The sequence below is a fragment of the Anopheles bellator genome, chromosome 1 (genome assembly GCF_943735745.2).
Source record: "Anopheles bellator chromosome 1, idAnoBellAS_SP24_06.2, whole genome shotgun sequence".
In the NCBI taxonomy this organism is placed as follows: domain Eukaryota; kingdom Metazoa; phylum Arthropoda; class Insecta; order Diptera; family Culicidae; genus Anopheles; species Anopheles bellator.
Genome location: NC_071285.1, coordinates 23,413,338 through 23,437,727, shown reverse-complemented (window position 1 = coordinate 23,437,727; position 24,390 = coordinate 23,413,338). Strand labels below are relative to the sequence as shown.

Below are 24,390 nucleotides of genomic sequence, written 5' to 3'. Positions count from 1 at the left end.
CCTGGAATATCGATGCACCGTACGGTGTCCTCCACGCGTTCAGCAGGTTGTCCTTGCCGGTCGACACGAACCACTTGCCGCAGGCGGCAAACTTCAAGCTGAGCACGCAGCTCTCGTGCAAGTGCAGCTGATACTTGTCCGGCTTCGTGGCGTGCAGTACCTCCACATTCGAGTTCTCCATGCCAACGGCCAACCAGTCCCCTGTGCAATGATCGGAAGGTCATCGGAGGGTTAGTGAGTGAGTTAACTCAAAACCGCGTCATTACTAGAACCACTACTACTTACCAGTGGGGCAGTAACCGAGGGAGAAGATTTGGGAGCTAAAATCATGCTGTTGCAGCTGCCGGCCTTCCCGCAGGTCCCAGGAGCGTACCGTGTTGTCTAGCCCACCCGTCCACAGCTTGTTCCCGTCGGCACTGATATCGATGCAGGACGCTCCGTCCGTGTGTCCTGAAACCGGGGGGGAAACGACCATCAGTAACGGATCGAACGGATGTCCTCGAGGCATTTGGTGACCAGCGCGCGCTGCTTACCTTGGAACTGTCGCACCAGCGTCTGGTTCTGGAGATCCCACACGGCAATGTGGCCATCGGAGCAGCACGAGAAGCACACCTTGGAGTCGGGCGAAATGGCAAGCGCGTAACAGGCAGGAGCATTCGACGTGAGTTCGGCCTTGATTCGGGGCGTTGGGCTTGCCAGATCCCAAATCGACAGGTTCGATGCCTCACCGCCGACGATCAGCGTCCGACCGTCCGGTAGCAGCTTCACCGAGCGGATATAGTTGTCACGTTGCTGCAAGCAAGGAAAGTACAACACGCGTGAGTAAAATCCCCAAGAACAGGGCTCAGCCCTTCATCAACCGCGTGCGCATCTTACCAGGCAGTCCAACTGCGACACGGGGTTCTTGTTGCCAGGCTGCGAGATGTCCCACGCCTTTACGCACCCCTTACCGCCGGTGTACACGTATTTGGTCGGGTTCGAGATCGTCACGGCGCACACCACCTCGCCGTGGTTGAGCGAGCTTATCTGGCGTGCGTGGCGAGGGATGCCCGGACCGACGAGGGCATCCTGCGGGAATGGCACCGGTTGCATCTGACCTTCGGCGTTCACGTGAAAGGAATACGCCCTGCCGGAAGGTAACGTGAGGAGGAAAGCAAAGCGTTAGACTAGCGGAGTCACCACCTAGACGACTTAGACTTACGGCTTGCCACCGGGTATCCCAATGGGACCGAGCGGGGCCCGCATCTGGGCGTGCGGATCAAACGCTAGCGGGGCGCGGGCATAGTTGTTGAGCGAGTGCGGCAGATTGTTGTGCACACCGGGACCACCGTATGCTGCTGCCGCCGCCGCTGCTGCTTGCAGATCGTGCGGTGCACCTGTGACGGAACGAAACAGAACGAAACGCGTAAGCACTTGGGGCAGTTCCGTGATTGGATCGATTGGACACACCATTCAGAGGGCCGGCCAGGTACGGAGGGTAGCCAGGGTTCAGCACTGGCGGTTTGTTGACGACTTTCGGCACACCATTGCTGGCCACCGAGTTGGTGGGAGTTGCCGGTTTCGCGATCGGGGTCGTCGGTTTGTCGTCCAGCTTCTTGTTCGACGGGGTGGACGCGTTCGAAGAGGTTCCTAAAACAACAAACACAAACGGGTCACAACGGGCCGAAGGCAGAAGAGAAACCGCCAGTTCGTGCGGCGAACCTTACCCGATCGCGGTGAATGTGTTCCGATGCGGTCCCGATCCTGCACGTCCAGCTTCTTCTGCATCATGCCATTTTCCCGGGGAGAGGCCGTTCCTTCAGGGAGACAACAGTAGCCACGCATTATTACCAAACCAAACGCATTTCATCGAACAAAACAGAGACTTACCATTGTGATGCTGATTGGGCATGGGGCTCATCGGGTTGATCTCCGAGGCATCATCAACAACCAGGTCCTGGTCCGACTTTTCTCCATCCGACTGTCCGGGTGGAAAAAAACGAAATCATTTTATTAGCCAATCACGGCGCATCCAATCCGATCGATTACTTACGTGTCCCATATCCTTCTCCTCCTTCTTGACCTTCTTCAGCTCGTGGCTCGATTCGGGCGTGCGGGGTCGATACTTGTCACGATCGTTCGGCGAGATGGAGCTGCGCTACAATTGGCAAGAAAGGACGGAAAGACGACTCTTTAGTGATCAGCAGCAGCAGCAGTTTGACAGTCAATCTCAATCGATCACTTACGTGTCGATCGTCGAGCGGCATGATGTTGCTGTTGCTGCTCTTCGACTCCTCCGGCCGGTGGAGCTCCTGCTTGTTGAGGATCGCGAGCGGATGCTGCGGTGGCGTACCGCCGAGCGCCCCGAGCGGCCCACCGAGGGCGCCCGGGCCGAGACTAGGGTGTGGCATTCCGACCGGGATCGGGGGCGCTCCGTGGGCGCCCGGTATCTGTTGTGCGTGCATTTGCTGCAGCAGGCGAGGTAGATCCGGCCGTTGTTGTTGCTGCAATGGGAATGACGCCGTTACTAAAGCCGCCCGCTAAGCGTGATCGATCACCAGCACACTTACCCCGATGACGGCGTTCAGCTCGGACATGGTAATTTGCTTCGCACGTTCCACCGCCGTTAGCACCTGCTGCTGGTGCTCCTGGGACAGAAACGGGACGATCTGGGTGATGATAGCGTTTAGCCGTTTAGAAATTTCCGTCTACAAAGAGAGAAGCGAAGAAGGAACTGTTACTCAAGCCGTCGGATTGCGGTACTATCTTCTTCATATCATCGTTCCGGTTCCGTTGCCGTAATTCATTAAATAACCTTCACACAGATACAACATTCAGAGACGTCGCTTCTTCAACCGTGGCCTCACATCAGGAGTGTGACATCTATGTTTATGTGACATCACCGAGCGGGGGGGACATAGGTCACGCTCGAAGTGCAATTTGATAAATGGCGTGTGAAAAACGGTGATCAAACCCGGCACCGCCGCACTTCATCGAAGCGTTCGGGAATGATAGACACCCGGTCTCGGTCGTAGAGGGCACGGCGCTCGGGCGCTCCTTCTGTCACTACCGGCCATCGTCGTCGTCGTCGTCGATTATTATGTAGACACCGTTCAGCGTTCAGTGTTTAATGCTTTTTGCCCATCCGACGAGCGCATCCGCGTCTCGCCTTCGACCACCACAATCAGTATCTCCCTGCTAGAGCTCGGGAAGCGGCAGGCGCATCGATCCCGCCTCATCGAAATGCAGCTCGCGCGGACGACGTTTACCTTTTGCCAATCCGTTCACCGGGAGCAACGCATCACCTCGAGACACCGAGAGGTGATGGCGGTCACTAAAACCAATTTTCAGACCCGGACCGGGATGCATTTTAGATTCAATCCACGTCTCCCCGAACCTGATGGATAGTCCGGCTCTGGCTGGCTGACCATAATCGGAAGCGCCTGCCTGCCTGCCGTGTGGCATGAAGGTAGGTTATGGTTTGGAATCGGAATCGTTTTACGACCATCGCACCGACGAAGATTGTCCCCCGCCTGCGCGTTCGTGACCGCGCACACGAGAGAATCTATTAAATTTGCTGTTTGCTTTATGAGAATGTGATGACCAAGAGCGCCGTGGAGCCCCACCAGTGCTGTTGCGAGTTCCGTCAACTGCAGGCCAAGTAGGCAGCCACGTAGCGGCGTGCCAGGCAATCAGCAGCGCTCTAGCGATGGTGACGCCGCGGCGAGGTGATTGCCGTCGCCCCGAGGACCCCAGGCAAAGACAACACCAGCGCCACCACGAAGTCAGGAATGGCGATGGAATGGCGCGATGGCGACGACCGCGACGACGACGACGAGAAAAATGTTGCATTGCATTTAAAGTTAGGAGTCATTATTGCATTATTTATGTGGCTCTTGGCCAAGAAAGCGCACACCAGCCGACCGTCCGTGGCGGACCGTGTCCCGTGCGCGGCCGACAAACGGCCCACCATCGCGTGTGGTGGTGTTGGCGACTGTTTGCACCACTCCCCTGCTGGTTCCCTCTGACACCGCGATCCGTTGGCCGACTTAGGCGAGTTCCCGGGCGAGGCGTGGACGTGGTGGGTCCAAACAGAGTGAACTCTCCTCGAACACGGACACGGACCGTCTTGTGGTCCAGAAAAGCAGCGACCCGGCGGACTTCGACCAGGTTTGTTGCCTTGTTTCGTGAGGGCCCACAGACCAGCTCGGGGCGCCTGATTGAGTCTTAAGTAGCTACAAATTTATTACCAAACAGATTTAATGGTCACTCTCCGTCGCGGGGCGACCACCGACGGCCGCCGGCGCCGCCGGGTGTCGGGAGTTAGGAGTTAAGTAATTCGATCGCAGATTGAAGGCGATAAAGTTCGCGAACGTGGCGCGTGTGGCTGGCGTGTCTTGCGCGCGCGGAGCCGTTCACACTCCGGGTCGAGCCGCGTTGTTGAGGTCGCGCGGTGGTCTTTACCTTACACGCCTCGTTAATGTGTTACGACGACCACAAATTGCAGCGGGGCTACTGTGGCTCCGCCTCGCGCGCTGAAGATTGGGTCCGGCGCGCGGCTGTTGTCATTGCTACCGCGCGGGGCCGCCCTGCTACTACTTGCGTTTCATACGCGCGCTCGAGTGCGCCTTCGCCTTAAATGGGCTCTGGGCCGGCCAGCCAATTTATGATACCTTCGCCGCCGCCGCCGTCGTCGTCTTTCCTCTTTCGTGCGGTGAGCATAAAATGTCCGACGTAGGGGGGCGCCCGCTGTTTGCACGAAGGGACCCCACAACACAACATGTACACGCTCTGTTCTCCCTTTGCCGACGCCGATTCTCGATCGGGAGGGTCGCCATCGTATAAAGGGCCACCGAAGAAAAGATTCGTTCGCGACGACGTTCTCTTGTGACCCATAAAATGGGGACCTTGACGACGTATGGGGTCGAAAAGGTGGTGCTAAGGCACTACACCGCCAGATAGGCCAACGACTCCCGGCTTCTGATGTTCTGTTCTGTTCTGTGATGATGGCATGTTATGGAGATCTCGTAAAAATCGGAATAAATGACTGGTTTCTTTCTTTACTTCAAGTACGCGAGAGGACATGGAATTCAAAGATCCCCCCAAGAGTCCCCGGCAGTTGCCCAGCAGCAGCCAACGACTCATACAACTTTATTATCTTTAAGCTCTTTCCACATGCATTGGGTCACATGAAAAGTTTCCACGCGTTTTTGTCACTTGATGGCGTGAAAAGTTATAATGATTTGAAAGTAATAGGAATGTCTGAATACCACCATGTGGTCATGTGCAGAAACATGTGTGAACCATGTGTGTCACCAGCAGGAACATGTGTGAAGGTTCTGGCGAGAACACTTGAAATTGGATCGACCGACAGTGAAACGGCGCTGAAACCCACCGAAATTAAATCTTTTTTGACGATGGATTCAATACGGAGAAGTTCAACGAAAGTGATCATGGTCAAAGGCAGATAATAATAAACGACTTCAATGTCTGGAGGATTCATGACCACCAAGGTTATGCGATAATGGTTTGATGGGATTGGAAGCGCGTTGTCCATCAAGAACTTTTGAACGATAAATCCGATCCCGACCCGCCTGGATTGAAATTGGATTCCAGATCAACAAAAGAGAATCGGTCTAAAACACACCGTGGGGACTCTGTTTGCATAACCCAATCCACATAGATTGTTCTTGTCCACTGGCCAGCAAAAGTTTCAATCATCCTGTCCGTCAACTATTATGATTCGACAGGCTCCATTAGCTAAAACTACACACTTTTCGGGGTTCTGAAAATAAATAAACAGCAGCCAACTCCGAAGCAGAGGAGACACCCCAACACAGGCCGCCACACGAAAAAAGAGCGGCCCAGTCGGGGGATCGAAACGGGCCATTTTGTCACACCCTGTTGGGTTCGATGTCGGAAGTGGCGAACGTGAGAGGCAGGGTTAGGGCCCTGTCCCACGCACCATAGATCTTCCTCCCCGCACATCGGCAATTATAACTTTTGACACCAATTTAATTTTATAGTTCCGTTCGACTCCAGGGAAACCGGGGGTTGGCCACATTTCGGGTACCGAGCAGGATGCAACACGATAGAAGGTTGTTGCCACCCGCAGAGCATCGATGGCGCTGAGGTGGTGGGTTGCCGAGGGCGGGCGAAGGAACTCAGCCAGCAAGTCCCACCACCCGTCGGCCTGGCTGGGGTGGTGTACACAACATGCTTGTTCGACCAGCATAAAAGGCGTCCCCGGCGTCCTCTCCTTTGGCGCCGTAGCCCCGTGTAGAGGGAGTACAATTAGTGTGTGTGGTGTCGCCCGATGCTGATCATCGACAGTCGACACCAGATCAGGGACGGACCAGGGCACCCTCCCAGTGTGCACGCACTCTGGCGACACATCCGGAGGATGTTCTCGAAATGGTGCTCTGTGCATTCTCCTCCATTCCAATGTCTCTTCAGTCGACACCACAAGTCCCGCCAAGTTTTGGCCGTGTCCACGGAGATGCAGAGGAGGGCGGACAAGAGACAACAAACAGTAGTTTCCACTTCCAGGGGGCCCAGTACTCCTCCGGAATACCCGGAAGGTGGTGTGTCACACGACGGGCCACATGCTGAAAAGCATGAAAACGAGAAGCATAAACAAGAACTTCTGTGTCGCCACCACCGCCTCGGTTGGGACTTCTCCGGACGGAGCATCCAGACGGAGCATCCAGACGGAGCATCCAGACGGACGCCCCGGGGAGCATAAAGTGCAATCGGAGAAAGGCTCTTTTGTGACACCTTCCCGTTTTGTTGTTTTTTTTTCCAAGCCACGGGAACAACACGGGAAGTTGTACAATTATTGTGAACACGACCGACGACCGACGAGCTTCTCCGCCAGAGTAAACAGAGTGCCTGACACGACGACGACAGCCAACATGCTAGGTACGTGCGTGCACATACTCTCTCTCCGGTTGGACAGTGTTGACCACAAGGTCATCTCGATGTCGAAGAAGGCACTCCCGGTCGACCCACCGATGGGGTATCATAACGCAAGGGACGGCCAAATTAAAACAACACAGAAAGGGGCTGTGCAGAGCAAGGAACCACAAATTCCTGGAAAGAATAGCAAGACTCTCCCTCCTCCCGCCTGCTGTTAATTGACCAATGCTCCAATGCTGGGACACCACCTCGAGATTACGGAACACGACAACGCCACACTACGAGAAGATTGTGTCCAACAACTCCCCCGGCAGCTTTGGGACCGTAATTCTGGCCTCCGGAAACAAAGTTGGAAACACTTCCACAAGAAGTCCATGATGAAGAACTAACATCCCATCCCCAACAACAGGTTTTGATCATCCGTAGGGGGGGCCGCCGCGCGGAGCTCGAGGAGTTGTCAGCCGCAGCTGGAACCCCCGCGCCGCGTATGGAACTATGTATCTTTCGTGTTCAACCCGAGATCACCTCCGGAGAGTACTTCCGCTGCTGCGAGTAGTCTGGAGTAGCGGCCATCTTGATGACTCACAACCGGAGCACGGGTTCACCATAGCCACCACACGTCACAAAAACTCGCTGCATCGATACTGGCCCCTCCCAAGGGCCCAAGGAGTATGACTTTATTAAACCCGTAGAACCCGACACAAACTAGGCCACCACTGCGGGCCGCGACGCTAACTGGAGCGCGTGGTGTGGAAGTAATAGGAAAGCCAAACTCGGTCCTGACTTCTCGCTGGTGGCCACCACCCGAGTGGGGGTCCATAAAGATGGAAAACTGTTCCACGGGTGACGTGTGTGTGTTTATGTCCCCAAGAGCTCGGAGAGACCAGGACACACATGGAGGACTAAATGGCTTCCGCGTCGTGCCGGATCTGGCGGTGGGGTCGAAAGTGAGATTGAAAATGTAAAAACCGCACCACTATTTGCGAGAGCAGCCTAGTCCACTAGAGGGCTGGAGCTCCGCCAACTGCTGGTGGACCATGCACCACGACCGGATGATGCGAGGGTCTCTCTGACGATGGGACGTTTGCAAAACTCGTACATCGTCCGGATCCACATCCAGGCCATGGCCCATCTGCTCCCCAGGGCAATGCGAATTCTATGGGCGGCGGCCTGTTGGGTCTCCCTCGGGGAATGATAGTTCCAACGGGGTTCTCTCGTTCTCGGCCATCATATCACGAGCTGGAGCTATCGGGGAACCGCTGCTGCTCGCTCGGCGCGCACATCAAGTGGTTTCGGCGGTGGTAGTTTCCCCGTTCTTCCCAGTCCACAAGCGGCGCTCTCTCTCTCTCCCTTACACGTGTCCATCCCAGAGACGCAGTCCCGGGGCGCAGCGAGCTGGGGGGTTGGAAAATTAAAGTTACAGGAAGTGCGCCAGGCCAGGGGGTTCGGGCGGATATTCTCTCGAATGCAAAAGCCGCACCAGCACACAGACATGGCGGCACACCAAACCCACGTCATGTGTGCGCACAGATGTGTGCCATAGGACGGGACGGATAAACCAGGTCCAGGTCCTCTCCCCTTTCGTACCTTCTTGAGGTCTGGGTCCGCCCGCCGACCGGCAGGCAGAATGGCATTGTGGCGTTTGCGGTGTGTGGCGACTCGTCGGAAGCTCGTCGTCGGAGCACAAAAACCCCGGCCCGGTAGATGGTGGGTGGTGGTGGTTGGGAACAATGGACGTCGGGACGGAGGACCTGGCGTCGAGGCGCGGGTGCCATGAATGAATACGAAATCAACTACCGCAAGGGGTTGAGGGAGAGAGAGAGGCGAAAGGATATGAAATAGTTGAAACCGATGGGTTCTCCCGGACCCGGGCGGCGGCCATGCCCGACGGGATCTCGGAGGGTGGTCTCCGTGGGGCGGCGGGGAGGTCTCGGCTTGGTTTGAGTAACTATGTAGAACCACCGCAGCTCTGCGGTTCGGGCTGACCGCATCATATAGGATACAAATATAACCGCAGGAGCGAAACCAACCCCCCGGGTTGGGTGGATGGCTGGGGGGTGCTGGGTTGCGGCTGATGCACAGAACCGACCGAACAGAGGCCCACACGCTGCTCCCGGTGCTGCCCGCCCCATCTCTCGGTGGTCTCTGCGGCGTGGCACAGCATTGAGCAGACCTGATACCGGCAGGCAAGACCCGGTGTGGCGGCGGTGGTGGTCTATGAATGGTTTTGGGCCCACCCGCACCCAGACTCCTTCTACCGGTCGGCCGTTTCGAATTCCGGAGTCGTCCGCCGCACTATTTTATTCAAGCGAAACGGGGGGGAAGAAGCGGTGGCCGGAGTTTGGCAGGATCGAGGCGAGTCGTCGTAACTCAAGAGGTGAGTTGGTGGCATTCCCCAGACAGCGACGACGACGACGACGTTCTGCTCTCTTGATCTCGTATACTCAACCCCCCCGGCAGGAAGACATCCGGCACCGTCGTCGACGAACCGAACCTGATGCTCCGAAACCTGCACACTACTGAAGACGAGGTCGAGTACTCTCACTTCCGGTACGGCGCGCATCGTCAACAACATCCACGGACCACTGTACTGTGCCCGGAACACGACGCAATCGAGAACTTGCACGGGGTGGCGGAAAAGACCGGATGTTTAAATTGTTCTTCGAACGCGTCTAACTCCCCACCCGCCGGATTCGTCGTCGTCGGGCGGACTCCGGCAGGAAGGAAGGAAGGAACTGCAGCTATTAGCATGGACTTTGGTGGTTGAATTTGATGAGATGAAAATAGCTGGCCCTCTTCTCGATCCCCGCCGCCATCCTTACTGACGGGAGGACCTGGGGGCCTCCCTCCGTCAAGGACCCTTTTCACAACTCAATCAACGGGCCGTTAATATTATCTTCCACTGCTACACCGCTCCGCTCGCACCCGCCCGTCATCTTTCGGGGTCTCATTATCGCCACATTAGGGTGAACACGCGCGCAACGAAATGAAGTTCACTTTACCAGAGCGAACACGATGCCGCCCCGGCGGTTGTAAATCTTGCTAACCCTATTACCGGTCATACCTCGTCGGCCGCGCCAGTCAAGAGGGAGAGAGCGCAAAAACTGAGTGGAGGTCCTAGGAACTGCGGAACCGACGGGCATGATATGGTTTACACTGGATAACTGTACCCTGGGCCGGGCCAGAGGTTCAGAGGACAATATTTAAAGGTTCCATTCAGTGTCCGAATCCCGAGGTTTATTTCGGTCCGGTCGGTTCGTTTCCTCACTTGTTGTAGCTTTCTTCCTTTTTCTGTCACTTTCTCTTCACATTTTCCTATTCATGTATCTCTTTTTAGCTTTCTTTGTTTCTTGTTTGTTAATTTTTCTTTTTTCTTCTTACTGATTTGCTTTTATGTTTTGTATGATTGCTGTAATTTCGAGCAATTCCGTTATGTTTACTTTCAGAGTATCGATTGATTGTGGGCTTGTTGGCACAAGTCTGTGACTTCGGGTGACCCCAGACAAAAACCATGGTCTTAAAATGGCTCTAACAAAATGTGAGACTGATAAGCTTCAAATAAGAAAGATAATGCAGTTGAATCATTACCAATCATTTACAAACCGTCAAAACGGGTCCACCGTGATTGAAAGACTCAGTGTTTGGCCTTTTTCGTACTAACACTTTTGTCATCAGTTTCTCGCCATTGTTTTATATTTTCTTTTCATTTGTCTTGTTTGTTTTGATTGTTTTTGTGCTTGCTATACTTTTGGTACTTCAAATTGTTCTATTGATACTTCAACTATCATTTTTAACTCTTTCTAACTCCTTTTATCTTTTCCTTTCCACTTGTATCGCTTGTTTTTTATTCTTTTCACGTTTCTTGTTTAACTTTTTGATATGCTTTTCCCGTTTTTGTTACGATGGGGCCCCGGAACCATCACCATCATTTTGGCCACCGATTACACCGCGCCGCGCCGTTTGGTATACATTATTGTTTCGATGTTAGCTCCCGATCGATCGATTCATCATCACCACTCCGCGGAACGGCGGAATTAATAACCGAACGGTGTTCCACAACACCCAGCCTGCCCCCCGCCTCGGTCCAAGTGGTGATCGTGCAGACACATTTGCATTTGCACACCCAGTTCTGTGCTCGCGTTTTGGGGTAATTTCGGAAACGAACATAAGTGAGGAAAAGTGGCAGTTCATTTCACGGTTGGAGCGCCTTTTACAACAAAACACGGAGCGCGGAGCGCGGAAAACGAAGCTGAACGAAAGCAAAAATAGGCAACCCGCTGGCGGTGGGCAGGCACAAAACAACGGCAAACGCCGCGAACGAGTTTTGCCCAATATCATCATTAGCTGTGGGGGGGGTCCAAGCCGGGGGCCGGTGGCCAGCCCCGCGCGAGATCATCGAGTTGCGCGTTGCGCGATGAGCGCGATAAAGCGTGCAGACATTTATTCACTCGCCCAAGGAGCGGGTGAACGGGGGAGGAAATTCACAAACATCGCGTGTGCCGTCATTTGGAACATAACTCAATTAGCAGAGTAAACACACGCCACCCACAAATGGCGCAGGAGCCAACAAGCCAAGTGTGAAAGTTGGATGATTCGGAGCTGGCTGGCATTTGAATGAAACTCCTCCATTCCGGCCCCAAATGGCGGCCGCCCAGTCTGAGGCAATAGGGGCGCGGCCGGCAGTAGCAATAGAAGAAGAAGGAAAATTATAAATTATTCACCGAGCGGGCCGAGCGGGCCCAACCCGAGTGTGTTCCGCAACCGCAACCGTGTATCGCGCGCATCGATTGGCAACAAAATGGCTGTGGCATCTCCCCCAACAACGGCCGCCGAAGGCAAACAACAACCGGACAGGTTGTCGTGTAAAACATCGAATCAGATTTGCGGTGTGTCACGTCACGAAACCGAGATCGAACCGGATCGGTATTCACAGGAAAAAGACGGGATGATTGATGTGGAATTATGATTATCTGAACCCTAGGAGCCGGGCCCCCGGATGTCGCTATGTCCAGGTCCTGGTCATTACATAGGAAAACCACCTCCGATATCTCTAATGAGCGCTCCACGCAAGTCTCAGCCCTCCACAGCTCCAACAACCGATGTAATGTAGGCTGGCTCTCCTGCCGATCCGCCCGGCGCGTAGCCAGCCATGTGGAACCGAGCGCGCGCCATGGACTCTCGGGGCGGTCTCGGGGCCCATCATTATCCGTTGTCATCGTCGGTGTTGTCGGTGGCAACGCACATCGTGGACGCGCATCGCCGACCGCACGAGGACCCCAGAGCTTATTTAATTAATTGAAGCGCACACAGGCACGATGCGTAACTTGGGCGCGAATCCCGGTGTCTATGCGCCACAATCAACAACACACCCGCCCGCCCGCCGCCGGCTACCGACCGATCCTAGCCGAGGTCCGTACAGCCTCGCTCCGAGTCGCACTAATTCCCAGACCAAGAGGATTAACCAAATATTGCATCTATTGGAGGAAGCTCCGCCGAGTGGGCCGGACGGGTGGTCTTCGGAGAGATCGGGGCCAAACTGAAATTACCACCGGCAGCACACACACCCGCCACCCCACTCCCAGGGAGTGGTTTCCATGCTGGACGCATAAATATGGCAACATACACAAGGCAGGCAGGCCAGCGGCACACGAAATAATCCGCTTACCAAAATGGACACCCGACCCAGGCACCGCCACAGCAGCAGCAATTCTCCTATGTCCCCATCTCTCTCTCTCTCTCTCGCTCGCTTCGGTCCGTATCGGACGGTTTTTTGGCACCGTTGGCTTGATAAAGCCAAATTTATAGGTTAGGAACAGCCAGCGCCGGGTCTCCCCAATGCGCGCTGCTACCGATGCTGGTGGTAAACCTCATTACTATGGAACACCCATTAGAAACCTTTGGCTCGACCGTAGCCCTGGCCTCTCTCGCTCTCTCTCCATCCGATGCGGTCACACGGCTATGGCTTCGATTGGGACAGAGACCAGGGCGTCGAGCAACCGACCAACACACAGCATCAACACAAATCCAATCAAACAACCCAACCCCCCAGCCAGCAGCCCAACCTGACCGGAAACCGGGTCCGGGAAAATGCATCCGGAATGCGCACCGTGATCCTCACAAACACATACACATCCGGCGCAGTCCTCGGCACAGCAATTTGCACAGCCATAAAAAGTCCTTCGCCACACCACCGACCGTCGGGACACCACACCGATGCGACTTAGCCAACCGCACACGGTGACCACCTCCACCCCCACACAACGTCCCCTGTCCCGGTCCGGAAGGCAGCATAATCCACCGCCCGCGTATCGATTCGCGTGTGGCGGCGTTACAGAGAACGCGTCCCGCACGCGACAAAAAACGCCGCGCCATACAAGCGGTCAAATTAGACATTAGACCCCGTGCTCTCTCTCTCTCTCTCTCTCACCGAAGGCTAGGCACCACCACCCCCTGGCATTGGGATTGGTGTGGGTCACGCCCGCGCATCCTACTAGAGGGGGGCGAATGAAAATCCGATTTCCTATGCACAGAGAGAGCGAGAGAGAGAGTTTCTTTCATTCGACCGCGCGGTTTCGTCAATTAATAATGGTACCCTCTCATTAAAATGGAATAATTTAAGAATTTGAACGGTAATGGAATAATGTATGAGGGGTCCTAATTATCCTAATCGAGAGAGAGGCACAATTGGGTAAACGGGACCTTTCAATTATTTCCATGTTCTTGGATGTTAAAGTGAAACATGTAGAAGAGATGCAAACTGTTCCTAAAACCAAAAAGGCCAATGAAAGGAATGGAGTTAGCAAAATATACTAAGATACGGGCAGCGACCACAAATATTCAACTGATAAATGGAAGAAACTCAAACAACTCAGTCGATCCAAACATCTGAACACTTAAAGGAACTGTCAAGACAGATGTTTCCACCGGCGTCACTGTAGACTCAGTAGCCAAACCAGAAATGGCGCAGTTCGCTCAAAGTAAATCAGTTCGTTTTGACACTTTGGCGAAAGAATTCGAACACCGAAAATAAAAGAATACTCATCGGAAGGAAGTCAACTAGATAAATTGGCATCAAGCTCAAAGCATAAGTCAAACGAGCTCTAATTTCTGTTGCAAACACGGGAAACACTTCAAGAACGGCAGCAAGAGATTAAAATCAAAGTGAATCCCCCCCACTCGGGGCAATGAGTCAAATGGAACCGAAACGCAACAAAAAATCAACATGGCTGCTTGGCCCGCGAGAGGGCACCGAGGAGAGCTGTGTACTTAATGGACAATCTGTGTTTGGCAAAGATAAACACACAAATGTAAATCTGACGACAGAGCAACTCAATATCCTCCGACACGGCACAGAGCAACTCACCCCGTGGCCGTTGCACAGAAAAGTGCAACTGCACTCGAATGCCCCGCCAGGCCGGGTTGATAAATAAAAAATGGCACCACCACAATTCACATGGCGACGGCGGTTGTCGGAAAACCATTAAAATCATAGCAACCCAGTGCGAAAACCGGTTCGAGTAATTTAATGTATTATTTTTTTGATTGAAATGTATTTATCTAATTAGCTTCGATGGACACTCTCTTTCGCCATTTGCTGGCCGCCGCCGCCGCCATCGCCGCAACAACAGTGGTGATCCCCGCGGACGGCGGTTGGCAGCCTTTCAACGAACGCCACAAACGCTGCGATCGGATTAAACCCGCCGGTGCGGTAGCACTTTCCCCACCAAACACGGATACCCGGCGGCAGCGGCGCGGCCGGGTTGGGTTTGTCGGTGTCCAAACGAGTTTACAAACATCGAATCGTCTGTGCCTAACCACTAGTTTCACGCCCCGGAACGTGTTTCACTATTAGCACTTAGTAAAGCGGGTGGCGGGGGGAAGCGGATAGAAAAAAAACGGTGGCGAAGCGGATGGCCGTCCGTGACGGAAGGTGCCGGCGGAGAGGTGTAACATGAGTAATGTGGGGCTGCCGTGCGCCACTTTAGATGCGATTAGTTCTACACACCACCACCACCCCTGGCTGCCGTCAGACCACCGTACGGGGTAAGGCCCGCGCCATCGCCACGAAGGCCACCACAACACGCGCGCGCATTCAAAGCAGCGCGTCCGGGAGGGAGGATTGGGTCGCAGAGGTGAGCCGCGGCCACCGCCGCCAACCATTAAATGCTCGGGTGAGCGGCCAAATGCGGCCGAGCTCGCAGCACGAAACGACGGCGGGCTTGCTTTTGTGGGTTTTTGGAAAGTTGGTTGGGTCTCTGGCACCGAGAGCCCCGCGCCGATAATTAGTTTACCATTGCGGGCGGTTGCGGTCAAAAAGTGGAACCTCGCCTCTTGCGAACGAGCTTTGGTCAAACCGAGCGCGCCCGCAGCATAATTGTTGGTGCCGTAGTGGAGGCGCCTTGCGTCAAAAGCCCCCCCGTCGGAGGTCGTGTACAACCAAAGGATTAGAATTAGGACGCGGGTGCTGAAAGTCGTCTCAAGATGAGAATCGGGGGACCCTGGCTTTGGTGCTGTTCTCGCCACAGCGGTTAGTCGTTGCGCAGTGGCAATTAAATACGTACGAGAGGGAATTTAATCCTATCCTAATCTGGTCTTCAGCAGTTGAAGCTCGAAGGATCTGGCAGAACCGTAATCGAAAACGGTCTGTTCTCTATTAATTTACATTTTACCGACTATGGCCCGCCGAAGGCAGCAGAACCGCCTGTTTAATCGCACTACAAGCCACATAAAAGCCACGCGAGAAGGCGATCAGATACTAAGGGCGCAGCATAAGAAAGCAACACACATCATCATTCCGGCTCGCCCACACTTCATCTGTCTGTCGGGCGGGATGCAACGGAAAAAGGCATCCCTGTTTCCGCGAAGAGCGAAGAGAAACATGAGGGCTACCCGGTGCGTTTGCTACCCACACTTCATCAAGCCGAACACATCGCTGCTGCTGCTGTGGCTCGGTGGCAACGAGAGCATTTATTGGTCACGCTTCTTGCTGCCACCATCACGGCGCACACCAGAGCGTGGGGAGCGCGCTGCTGCTAAGGATGATCGAGGCTCATCTATTGCTTCGCACACATAACGCACGTCTAAAAATGTGTTACATAAACCTCTATCTCCGATTGTTCTTCGCGGTTCTTCGCGGTTCTTCGCGCCGGTTTCCAACTGGGGTACAGGACGTCCTGAGGCCCCAACCACCGGTGGCGAACAAAGCACATCTTTTTGTGGTTTGCGACGGAGAACCCCGGACAGACAACGGTGGGGTCTCGTGGTCGATGATAATGGATTCAGTTGTTCGGAAACGTTCCGAGAAGCCCCTCTCCCAAGGCATTAAACAGTTTGGGTCAGAGAGAGGGGCGATTCCTCTAGGGAACAGCTAAAACAACAAGCATATCTAGATTAGCGATGGTCACAGTAGAAGCACCACTCACCTGTTTGTGCATTTCCACGTTGAGACCGTAGGACATCTCGTAGTACTGTGAAAGCGAGAGTAAAACGATGATTAAAACATGCTCGGTGTCTGTGATAGATTGTTGTTATATTAATTGAATTTTAACTTTTAAAGTAATGAACATTCGACAATATTTTGTCACAACTCTGACTGTTTACAGGAAATGTAAAAGGTTTTCTAAGTCCTGTCAACGCCGATTTGCTACTCACCATTACGTAATGTCGTTGCATTTCCGTTTTTTCCTGAGCTAATTTTTCACATTCCATTTTGAGGCTGCAACAAAGAGGGGAAGAAGTGTGTAAGTTTTGTCGCCGGCATCACCTCAAAAGGGAACTACGATCTGCGTCACTTACTTGTGGTATTGTGCCTGAAGAAAGTTGAACTCTTCCTTTATCCTATCACAGTTTTCTGTTATGGTGAATTTGAACGGTTGTGCTGACTGTGGCGGACCCTGTAAGAAAGAGAGTAGAAAGGCTCGATTAAAATAATGATCGAAGGTGATCCCGCGGACGGAGACTGGTTAACGTAAACAACAGAAGCCAACCACGGTTTACCACGTGCTTCCCCCCCGTACGATGTTTAAATTCGAACAATAAACTGTGGCTCATTCTGTGACCCGACCCCTATAACCGGTGTGTTTATCATCGAGAACACGGCTGCTGACTGAGGAGCTCTTGTTGTGTCAGTCCCACAACATTTCTCGCTCTCTGTCACCCATCAAAGGCGCATATAAACATAAGCGATGATGCTGCCGCGTAATGAAGCGATTCGAATAAATGAGGCTTTACAGCTAATTATCTGGTAAATGTTTATAAATAAATCAGCTCGGATCTCATCTCGGCGCGACATGCCACCGGTAGGTGACGCATGCAACGGCGTTGCGCGCTTGACAACTTCCGTCGATCCATCTATTCCTGTGAGAGGGCGTTCAGCGCGTCCCATACTGAGGGACCGCAGACTTCAAATACCAAGACGACATCCCCCGCGTGAGTTATAAATTTCGTCGCGTGTTTTAGTTTTCATTACTCCACCCTGGCCCCTGGGCCCTGGGGATTTCATTCAGGCACTCATCCCCGTGTGGCTTAGCTTGGCTTAGAAGCGAAAGCTTCGTAGTTTATGATGTGTTGTTGTGTAGCTTCAACGATAAACTTCACACACAACTATGCAACCCCGAAGGCTTGACATCATCATCAATCAGAGCATCGCACATAGGGATGCATTCCTAAATGCCATCAGCGCGCCCCGGTGTAATGGAATGCGATTTGAGGTCGAATCATCGACGATTACACCGCACCGCAGAGGTGTGATTGGGGATCGGAAATTACTCGCATAATTGCTCGCCACCTCCAGCAGGCAGCAGACAGAGAGGGATCTGCGGCACGAACCCCGTTGGATTTAGGGCGTTCCTGTTGGGTTTAGCATCGGTCAATTGAGCATGGGAACGAATTCCATTCAAACCGTTACTAGTGTTAAGGTTCTTTTGAGGTTGTTGTGGCGCCCCAAAGCCGTTCAATCAAGAAAGGGGAAAAAATGTTTAAAACTGATAGGCTTTTCGCATTCTATTCTTAAATATCAGAACTCCATACGTATTTTGAATAACTAATCTGAATTTATCATTTTATCAACAAAAACCAACATAATCATTTAGTAACTAACAGGAATGGAATAACAAAACAGACAGAAAATGGACAGACTTGACGAGTAAACTTATTATTAACATAAGTAACCATCCTCCTTGGTTACACCAAATCGAGAACTCATTATAAAAAAGAGATAAAAATCAAAAAGTACACACAAGCAAAGTAAAGCAACCAAAAAGAGAAGAACATGCTTTAGCTGATGCAGAACGGAACGGAATCCCGAAAGCCATGGGAATGAAACGGAAACCTTATCGACAGAGCATAAGCATCTCAAAGATATCATCTGGGGCGAGTGTAGTAATAATAATTTATCGAAAATAATCGCTTCTCATTTTCAACGCCGCACAGCATAATCCGCCACAGCCACAGCACCCTCTTGATGTCTGACCCCTTTTCACAGTCCCTCTCCGGCCTGGGCGACCCGTCGTCGTATCCCTGGCGTTTTTTCGGGTTGACAACAAATTCAGGACACATCCACCACAACAAGCGGAAAACTGTAGGACTGGAACTGGAACCGGGAAAAAAACACAAAATCCCAAACAGACCTCGACGATGCTCACAAACTAACCCCCGGCCGTCAAGAGTGCACACGCACCAGCGGTCGTCAACCGCAGAGCGCCGGCCGCGTCCACGTCCTCCGTCGTAGCACGTTTCCCATAAATGTTTGACAGATGCTCCGATATCTCATTAGACACACTCTCTCGGGCGGGCCCCCGTCTCGGGCGGAACGCGAAAGAATTAGGACAACAAAAATAGTGCCGACCCTCCCCACAACAATATCCCTCCATCCTGTGACCGGAAAACGATAAACCAAGGGGACCACCACGCGTCCTCGGGGTGGTGTTGCCGGACCACTTTCCGCGTTCCGCACTTTGGCGGCGGCAGTTTCGAAAGTCAAACCCTTCCGAAAACACGGTCCCCTCTTTCCAGGGTAACCCTTCACCATCGGGGAAACCGAACCGAAAAAAATGCAACTGTAGCACCTCCCGGGCATTCCCATCGTAAATCTTGCGCAACAACGCATTCCACGTTCCCTCTTCTGGCGGAGAAAAAACCTCCCAACAAATTTTAAACGGCGCCCCGGAAGTAGAGTATCGTCACTACCTCTCTCCCTTTCTGGCCAACCCCGTTCCGCTTCCTTCACCGCGCGCAGAGGGGCCGCCGCAGCAAGAATAAAACGAACCGGAACTGCCAAACGCGGGGTGAACAAATTTAAAACCATTGCACGCACGCACCGCACCGCACCCTCCGCCACGCTGGAACAATGAGTTATGTTTTCTCCCCGGAGCCCTTTGTGTGTTCCTCCCTTTAGGCGGCCAAACAACCGACAGAACCTTCCCTCCTCGGCACCTTCGGAAAACCAAATCAACCGAGCAACTACCGTGTCTGGGTTTGGGTCTGGGGGCCCCGGACCCCGCTGCCACGGCACCACCATTGTAAAGTGAAAAATTCTAGCCGTCGAGTAATTGTTAATTAAGAGGGTTGTGCACGAGGCGAACACCGCACCCCGCGCCATCAGCGAGCCAGCAGCATCATCACCCGACCCGAAACCGTTAGGCGAGGACGGCGAAGGGCTGCAACGCAAACGGGAACGTAATAATCGTCGAAACAGCGAAGGGTCTATGAGGGATCTAGAATGTGGCCGCACTGTTTGCCAAATAAGGGCAGGCGGGCCGATCCTTCGCCGAACCGGTGGTGGTGGTGGTGATGATGATGATGGTTGTTGTTGTTGCACTAACCCTTAAAGGATCGGAAAATTATCACCCTACCCGCACCCGGAGGCGCACTCTCTCGCTTCTGGCGCGACCATCAGTTTAATAACGACCTTATCGAGTAACGAAAACTCGGGGCCTACGGTTAGTTAGCTAAGCACGCGTAATGACACGCCGCTCGATGACACTAAACGAGCAAAAGTAATTTGGAAAAGCGACAACCCTAAAAAAACAGCAACGAAAAGCAGAGCACAACACAAGCTAGTGAAATAGCATAAAAAATGTAAAGAAACATAAGAACACACACAACGAAACCGAAACAAATCAATAAAATCGAAACAAATTGGAAAGTGGCAAACATTGCCATACCAAAACTCAATAAAAGACGAAAATGAGATATCAAATCGAAAGAGAATCGAAAAAGTGTGAATCGGAATCGGAAGAATCGGAAGTGTGAGCGGAGTGGAGTGAAACAGAAGAACAGACAGAGCCAAAAAAACTCTAATAAAATCCTATCGAAAAGTTAAAACCATAAAACCAGCAGCGGCCCCGTAACTGTAACAAAACACCCTCCCAACGGTCAAGAAGAAACAGAGAACAGGAACATCGGTCACCCCTTACAGCAGATGAAGCCAACACACGCGCACGGACCCGTTGGTGGAAAACCAAAGCCCGTTAGGCTAATAAACCCCTCACCACGGGGACAGCAGACCCTACCGAAAACGCGGCGCATCGGATTGGGGTGAGATCATGATGTGCCACCCCGCGTTGTTGTCCTGTATCGTCCGCTGACCGCCGCCTGGCGCAACGCGACTACTACACTTACGAGCCCCGCTTCCTCTCCTTTCCCCGCATCGGAACGGACGCAAACAAGACGCTCAAATTAATCCGGAAATTATTATCTGTGAAACGGCGGGCACCCCTACGCACGCGGCACGGCTTCAATCATTCCCGCCGGCCGCCACCCAGACTGTCCCCTCTGAATGCTCGATGCTCATAACGCCCAGGAATGGTGAGAAAATAGGGGCGACCAGCAGCAGGCAGACAACCCAGCGGGCAAAATCGCATGGTCGCACGACACTTTTCGGCTTAGATTGGGCTTAGATTCAATGAATTCAAGCCCAATCTAAGCCGAAAAGTGTAACGTCGCAGCGTGACTTTTCGGCATGTCACGCTACGTTTTCTTCATATTCTCTATTCCCTTTCTTTCGTGTCGCACCGGACTACCCAAAATGTCCGGTGCGCATTTCAGCGCAAAAAACATCCAAATCGCAACATTCAGTTTATAACTATTAACTAATTTATTCATATTTAAAGTTTACATTTAATTTCTTTCATCTTCACGTTCAAGCTTCACTAATAACTTACGCTATCGAACACTGCGAACATCCCTCGTTGGGGTGCTGCCGATGATATGCTGCCGGTGGGGCGAGACGTAGAAAAGGCTCTTCCGCGCTCCGATTCTGCCTCTTCCACGGTTTCCTCCTTATTGTCCTTATGGTCCAACCCTGCTGAGGAAAGAATAATGAGTTATTACAGCGAAATTGCTCGGAATATGAACTATAAAACTAACCTGTTCCATGCACATACACCGAATAGTTCCCTTTTCACTGGTGCCCTTTTGCTGCCTTTTCATTCGCGGCACTGCTGCAAACTGAAACAAACAAAGAATTATCTATTTGCGATAATATATCTATGCGTTTTTCACTGCAAATATGTGAAAAACACCGATAAACTTACCTTTTTGCACTAGCACATTTGCCCGTACTTCCAGCTGTGTTCGAACCAAAACAAACGAGCTGTCAAAAATTTTTCAGTCACAACAGCTGAATCACAGTAGAATTTGACGCGATTACGATGACCAAAATAGTTATTCAAAAAGCGTTTCTACTTTTGTGTTTTCTTCTCAAATCAGTAATAAAAGGTCTATTATATTTAGCAATGATCACAGTTAAGACTAACTTTGATCGAAAAGGAGCGTTCAGGTGGCCAAATTACAAAAAAAGAACTCACAAAGTTTAGACTTTTTATTTGACCACCTCGATGGGGACCGAGCGTTGCATGTGCAACTTTCGCTGAAATCGCCAAAGTCCTAATGTTGCAGTCAAATATCGACAAACACCCAGAAGAGGGAGAACGAAAATCTTCTCGCTCACGTGGAAAAAGGATGGCGGTTGATACAAGTCGATGAAGTTGCGAGACACAACGAGTCCGGACTCGGTTGTGGGCCTGAGGGGGGGTGAGGCATGAAGAAACAGGGAGAAACGGCGAAAAGTCGCGCGATTTTGCCCGCTGGGAAGTAGAACCGAGGCCAGCCAGCGGGTCACCCCAGCAAATTGGTCCCCTCTCTCACGCGCGTAAGGAGCGTGGTGTTTCCCTGCTCGATTTTTTGCTGTTGACCCCCTCCAGGAGTCCCTCGGAAATTAATACCAACCGACGGCGGTTCCCGACGGTCCCCTCTCACACTCTATTGATTTATCGTCCCTCGTGCAGGGTGCGATGGTTCGCTACCAGCAGCAGCAGACCCAAAACGGGGCCCTCCTCTCGCTCTCTAAATCAGGGACACAAAAAACTAGGGGAAAGCCCTTGGAACTGATGGTGGTCACATACTCGCGCGGGGCGCAATGTGCGTAGCAGCAAACAAGGGCCGACCCTTCACGGCACGGACAAGTCCAGAGAGAAGATGGGATAATGAACGCTTCTTCTGTGTGCCTTCACGGTCATTGGAAAGCCGGCAGCAGTGGGCCAGGCGGGAAACGCGAGGACCCGAGGAGATTTTCCTCACGCGCACACACATGGGCGACGATGCGCCATATGTTCAATGATGCCAAACAACTTTAAAGCAATTACGGGGCGACACACTTCGAGGTGGAAACGTGTCACCGGGCGCCGCCGACCAACCGCCAAAGTGACGGAAGAACCCTCTGATACCCTCTGATATCTAGGACCAGACAGAGTGAGAGAGCGAGAGCAATAGAGACTGGGCTAGACAGTCGCGAGCATCATCATCCCCAGATTGATCTCCAGGGGCTAATGAAAATGGGGTGCACGGGAAAACCGTGACGCGGACGGCAGCCTGAAACAATTAGAAATGAGCCTCTCTTTGGGGAGACAAGAGAATTGAGAAGGTGAAGTCGCGGGGAACAAGTCATTTTCTTTTCACAACAAACGGCATAAATTGTCAATTCCTGGCCCGCTTCATCCCCAAAGACGACCTCCAGCTCTCAAGAGGCCACTCTCCGATTACTTGCTCCGATGCCAGTGCGTGTCTCTTCGCCGCCGGCAGCGGGCACGCCACTTAAGTTCTACGACGACGACGACGAGGACGACGAGCTCTAATGGCACTTTTCAAGTGTCACCCGGCGAAAAACTCGACACAAGGGTCCCTCCTCTTCGGCGGCTAGAGAGTACGGCACGTAGGCATCGCCGCACCGGTTGAAGAGGTAGGTCCATCGAGTGCGCCCCGCTCGACGAGTACTTCCCTCGAGGGGAACTGGTTCCCGCCGTTGCTCCAGAATACGGAAAAAGAATGTCGTCGACGTCGCCGCAGGAAACCACGACGATCGGAAAGCGATACCAGACGGAGGCTCTCAGGAGGAACCCCTTCCTGGGAGTTGGCCATCAACCGGCGTTGAGACGTTATGCTTTCCGTTCCCCCACGACGAACGGCACCGTCCACGTACGTTCCCGGGTTTGTTCAAAAAACAAGAAACGAAGTGCGATTATGTGTGAGTAGTGATTATCAATCACGCGCAGTCGGGAAACGAATATTAAATCGGAGGACACTTTGGCGCGCCGGATCGAGACTGTAACCCCGTATATTAAAGAGAGATTAGGAGGATAGATAGTGACCACCGTACGACGGGCGTTCCCCGGAACTCTCAGACCCCATCGAATTACTGACGCAACCAGCTGTAAATCGCGCCTGGAGTGAGCAGACACACACTCGCGGCAACCCTTCATCGAACCCTACGGCTGCTATTCCGGCTTCCGGTAGACCGTTCGATTGTTTGACAGGCCACAAAGACTCCACAAGCAGTCTACACAGACACGGATGGTTTCGTGGAAGATTTCGGGTGGCAAGCTATCCGAACCATTCAAGCGCATCCAATTGGCGTTACTCTTGCCGAACTGAAACGATCCTTGAGCGCCTATCCGCGCTCAAGCACATTATCAGCCGGGAACACACATTGCGTTTCGCGCTTCACTGACTCCACAGACAGAGGGTGTGGGTGTTAACTTCCATTCAACGGCGTTTCAGGCGTTTCGTAGTCCTGGAAAGGCATACTTTAAATATCTTACGTGCTAAGTATTTGCTGTAATCCATTAGAGCGCGCAGTAATGATTAAAGTAAAGATAATTTCCCTTTCTTTGTCTCAATATATGTTTCAATATAGTTCCTCTCAATATTAAAATCTCTATGATTTGAAATACCTTCTTGGTTGCCATTGCTTATGATGGGATAGTAAAAAAAATCTTTAATAAAATTCGTAGAAATGAGTGACACAAGTGGGCTGAATAAACCGTAATTTAGAAGAATAGATATTTGAAATATATTGAATATTTGATTTAAGCACATCCAACACAATACAGCCTTCTTAATTCTTCTCATGCTGAAATTCCACAGAAGTATTGTTGGGTTTCGTCAATTCTGTTTCCATTCTGCCTTAAAATAAACGAATCTTATTGTTCGAGGGTT

At 52.4% G+C, this 24,390-nt stretch overlaps 1 protein-coding gene and 1 long non-coding RNA gene across 2 annotated transcripts in view; both read right to left on the bottom strand.

Annotated features, from left to right (window-relative positions):
- LOC131206053 (protein groucho-like) overlaps positions 1 to 24,390 on the bottom strand; it is a 37,577-nt gene that overhangs the window by 1,533 nt on the left and 11,654 nt on the right. Inside the window, exons 3-16 of the mRNA XM_058198430.1 lie at positions 16,693 to 16,790; positions 16,549 to 16,612; positions 16,320 to 16,364; positions 2,550 to 2,687; positions 2,226 to 2,483; positions 2,033 to 2,137; positions 1,870 to 1,960; positions 1,707 to 1,796; positions 1,450 to 1,629; positions 1,202 to 1,376; positions 877 to 1,126; positions 534 to 792; positions 286 to 450; positions 2 to 201 (exon numbers count right to left, since the gene is read on the bottom strand). Of these exons, the coding sequence (XP_058054413.1) occupies positions 2 to 201; positions 286 to 450; positions 534 to 792; positions 877 to 1,126; positions 1,202 to 1,376; positions 1,450 to 1,629; positions 1,707 to 1,796; positions 1,870 to 1,960; positions 2,033 to 2,137; positions 2,226 to 2,483; positions 2,550 to 2,687; positions 16,320 to 16,364; positions 16,549 to 16,612; positions 16,693 to 16,790 (2,118 nt within the window). The remainder of the gene's footprint in view (position 1; positions 202 to 285; positions 451 to 533; positions 793 to 876; positions 1,127 to 1,201; positions 1,377 to 1,449; positions 1,630 to 1,706; positions 1,797 to 1,869; positions 1,961 to 2,032; positions 2,138 to 2,225; positions 2,484 to 2,549; positions 2,688 to 16,319; positions 16,365 to 16,548; positions 16,613 to 16,692; positions 16,791 to 24,390) is intronic.
- Positions 21,043 to 21,470, bottom strand: LOC131206054 (uncharacterized). Its single transcript, XR_009156783.1, has 3 exons — positions 21,432 to 21,470; positions 21,265 to 21,345; positions 21,043 to 21,202 (listed from the first exon to the last, which is right to left on the bottom strand). It is a non-coding gene; the product is annotated as an uncharacterized LOC131206054 (long non-coding RNA).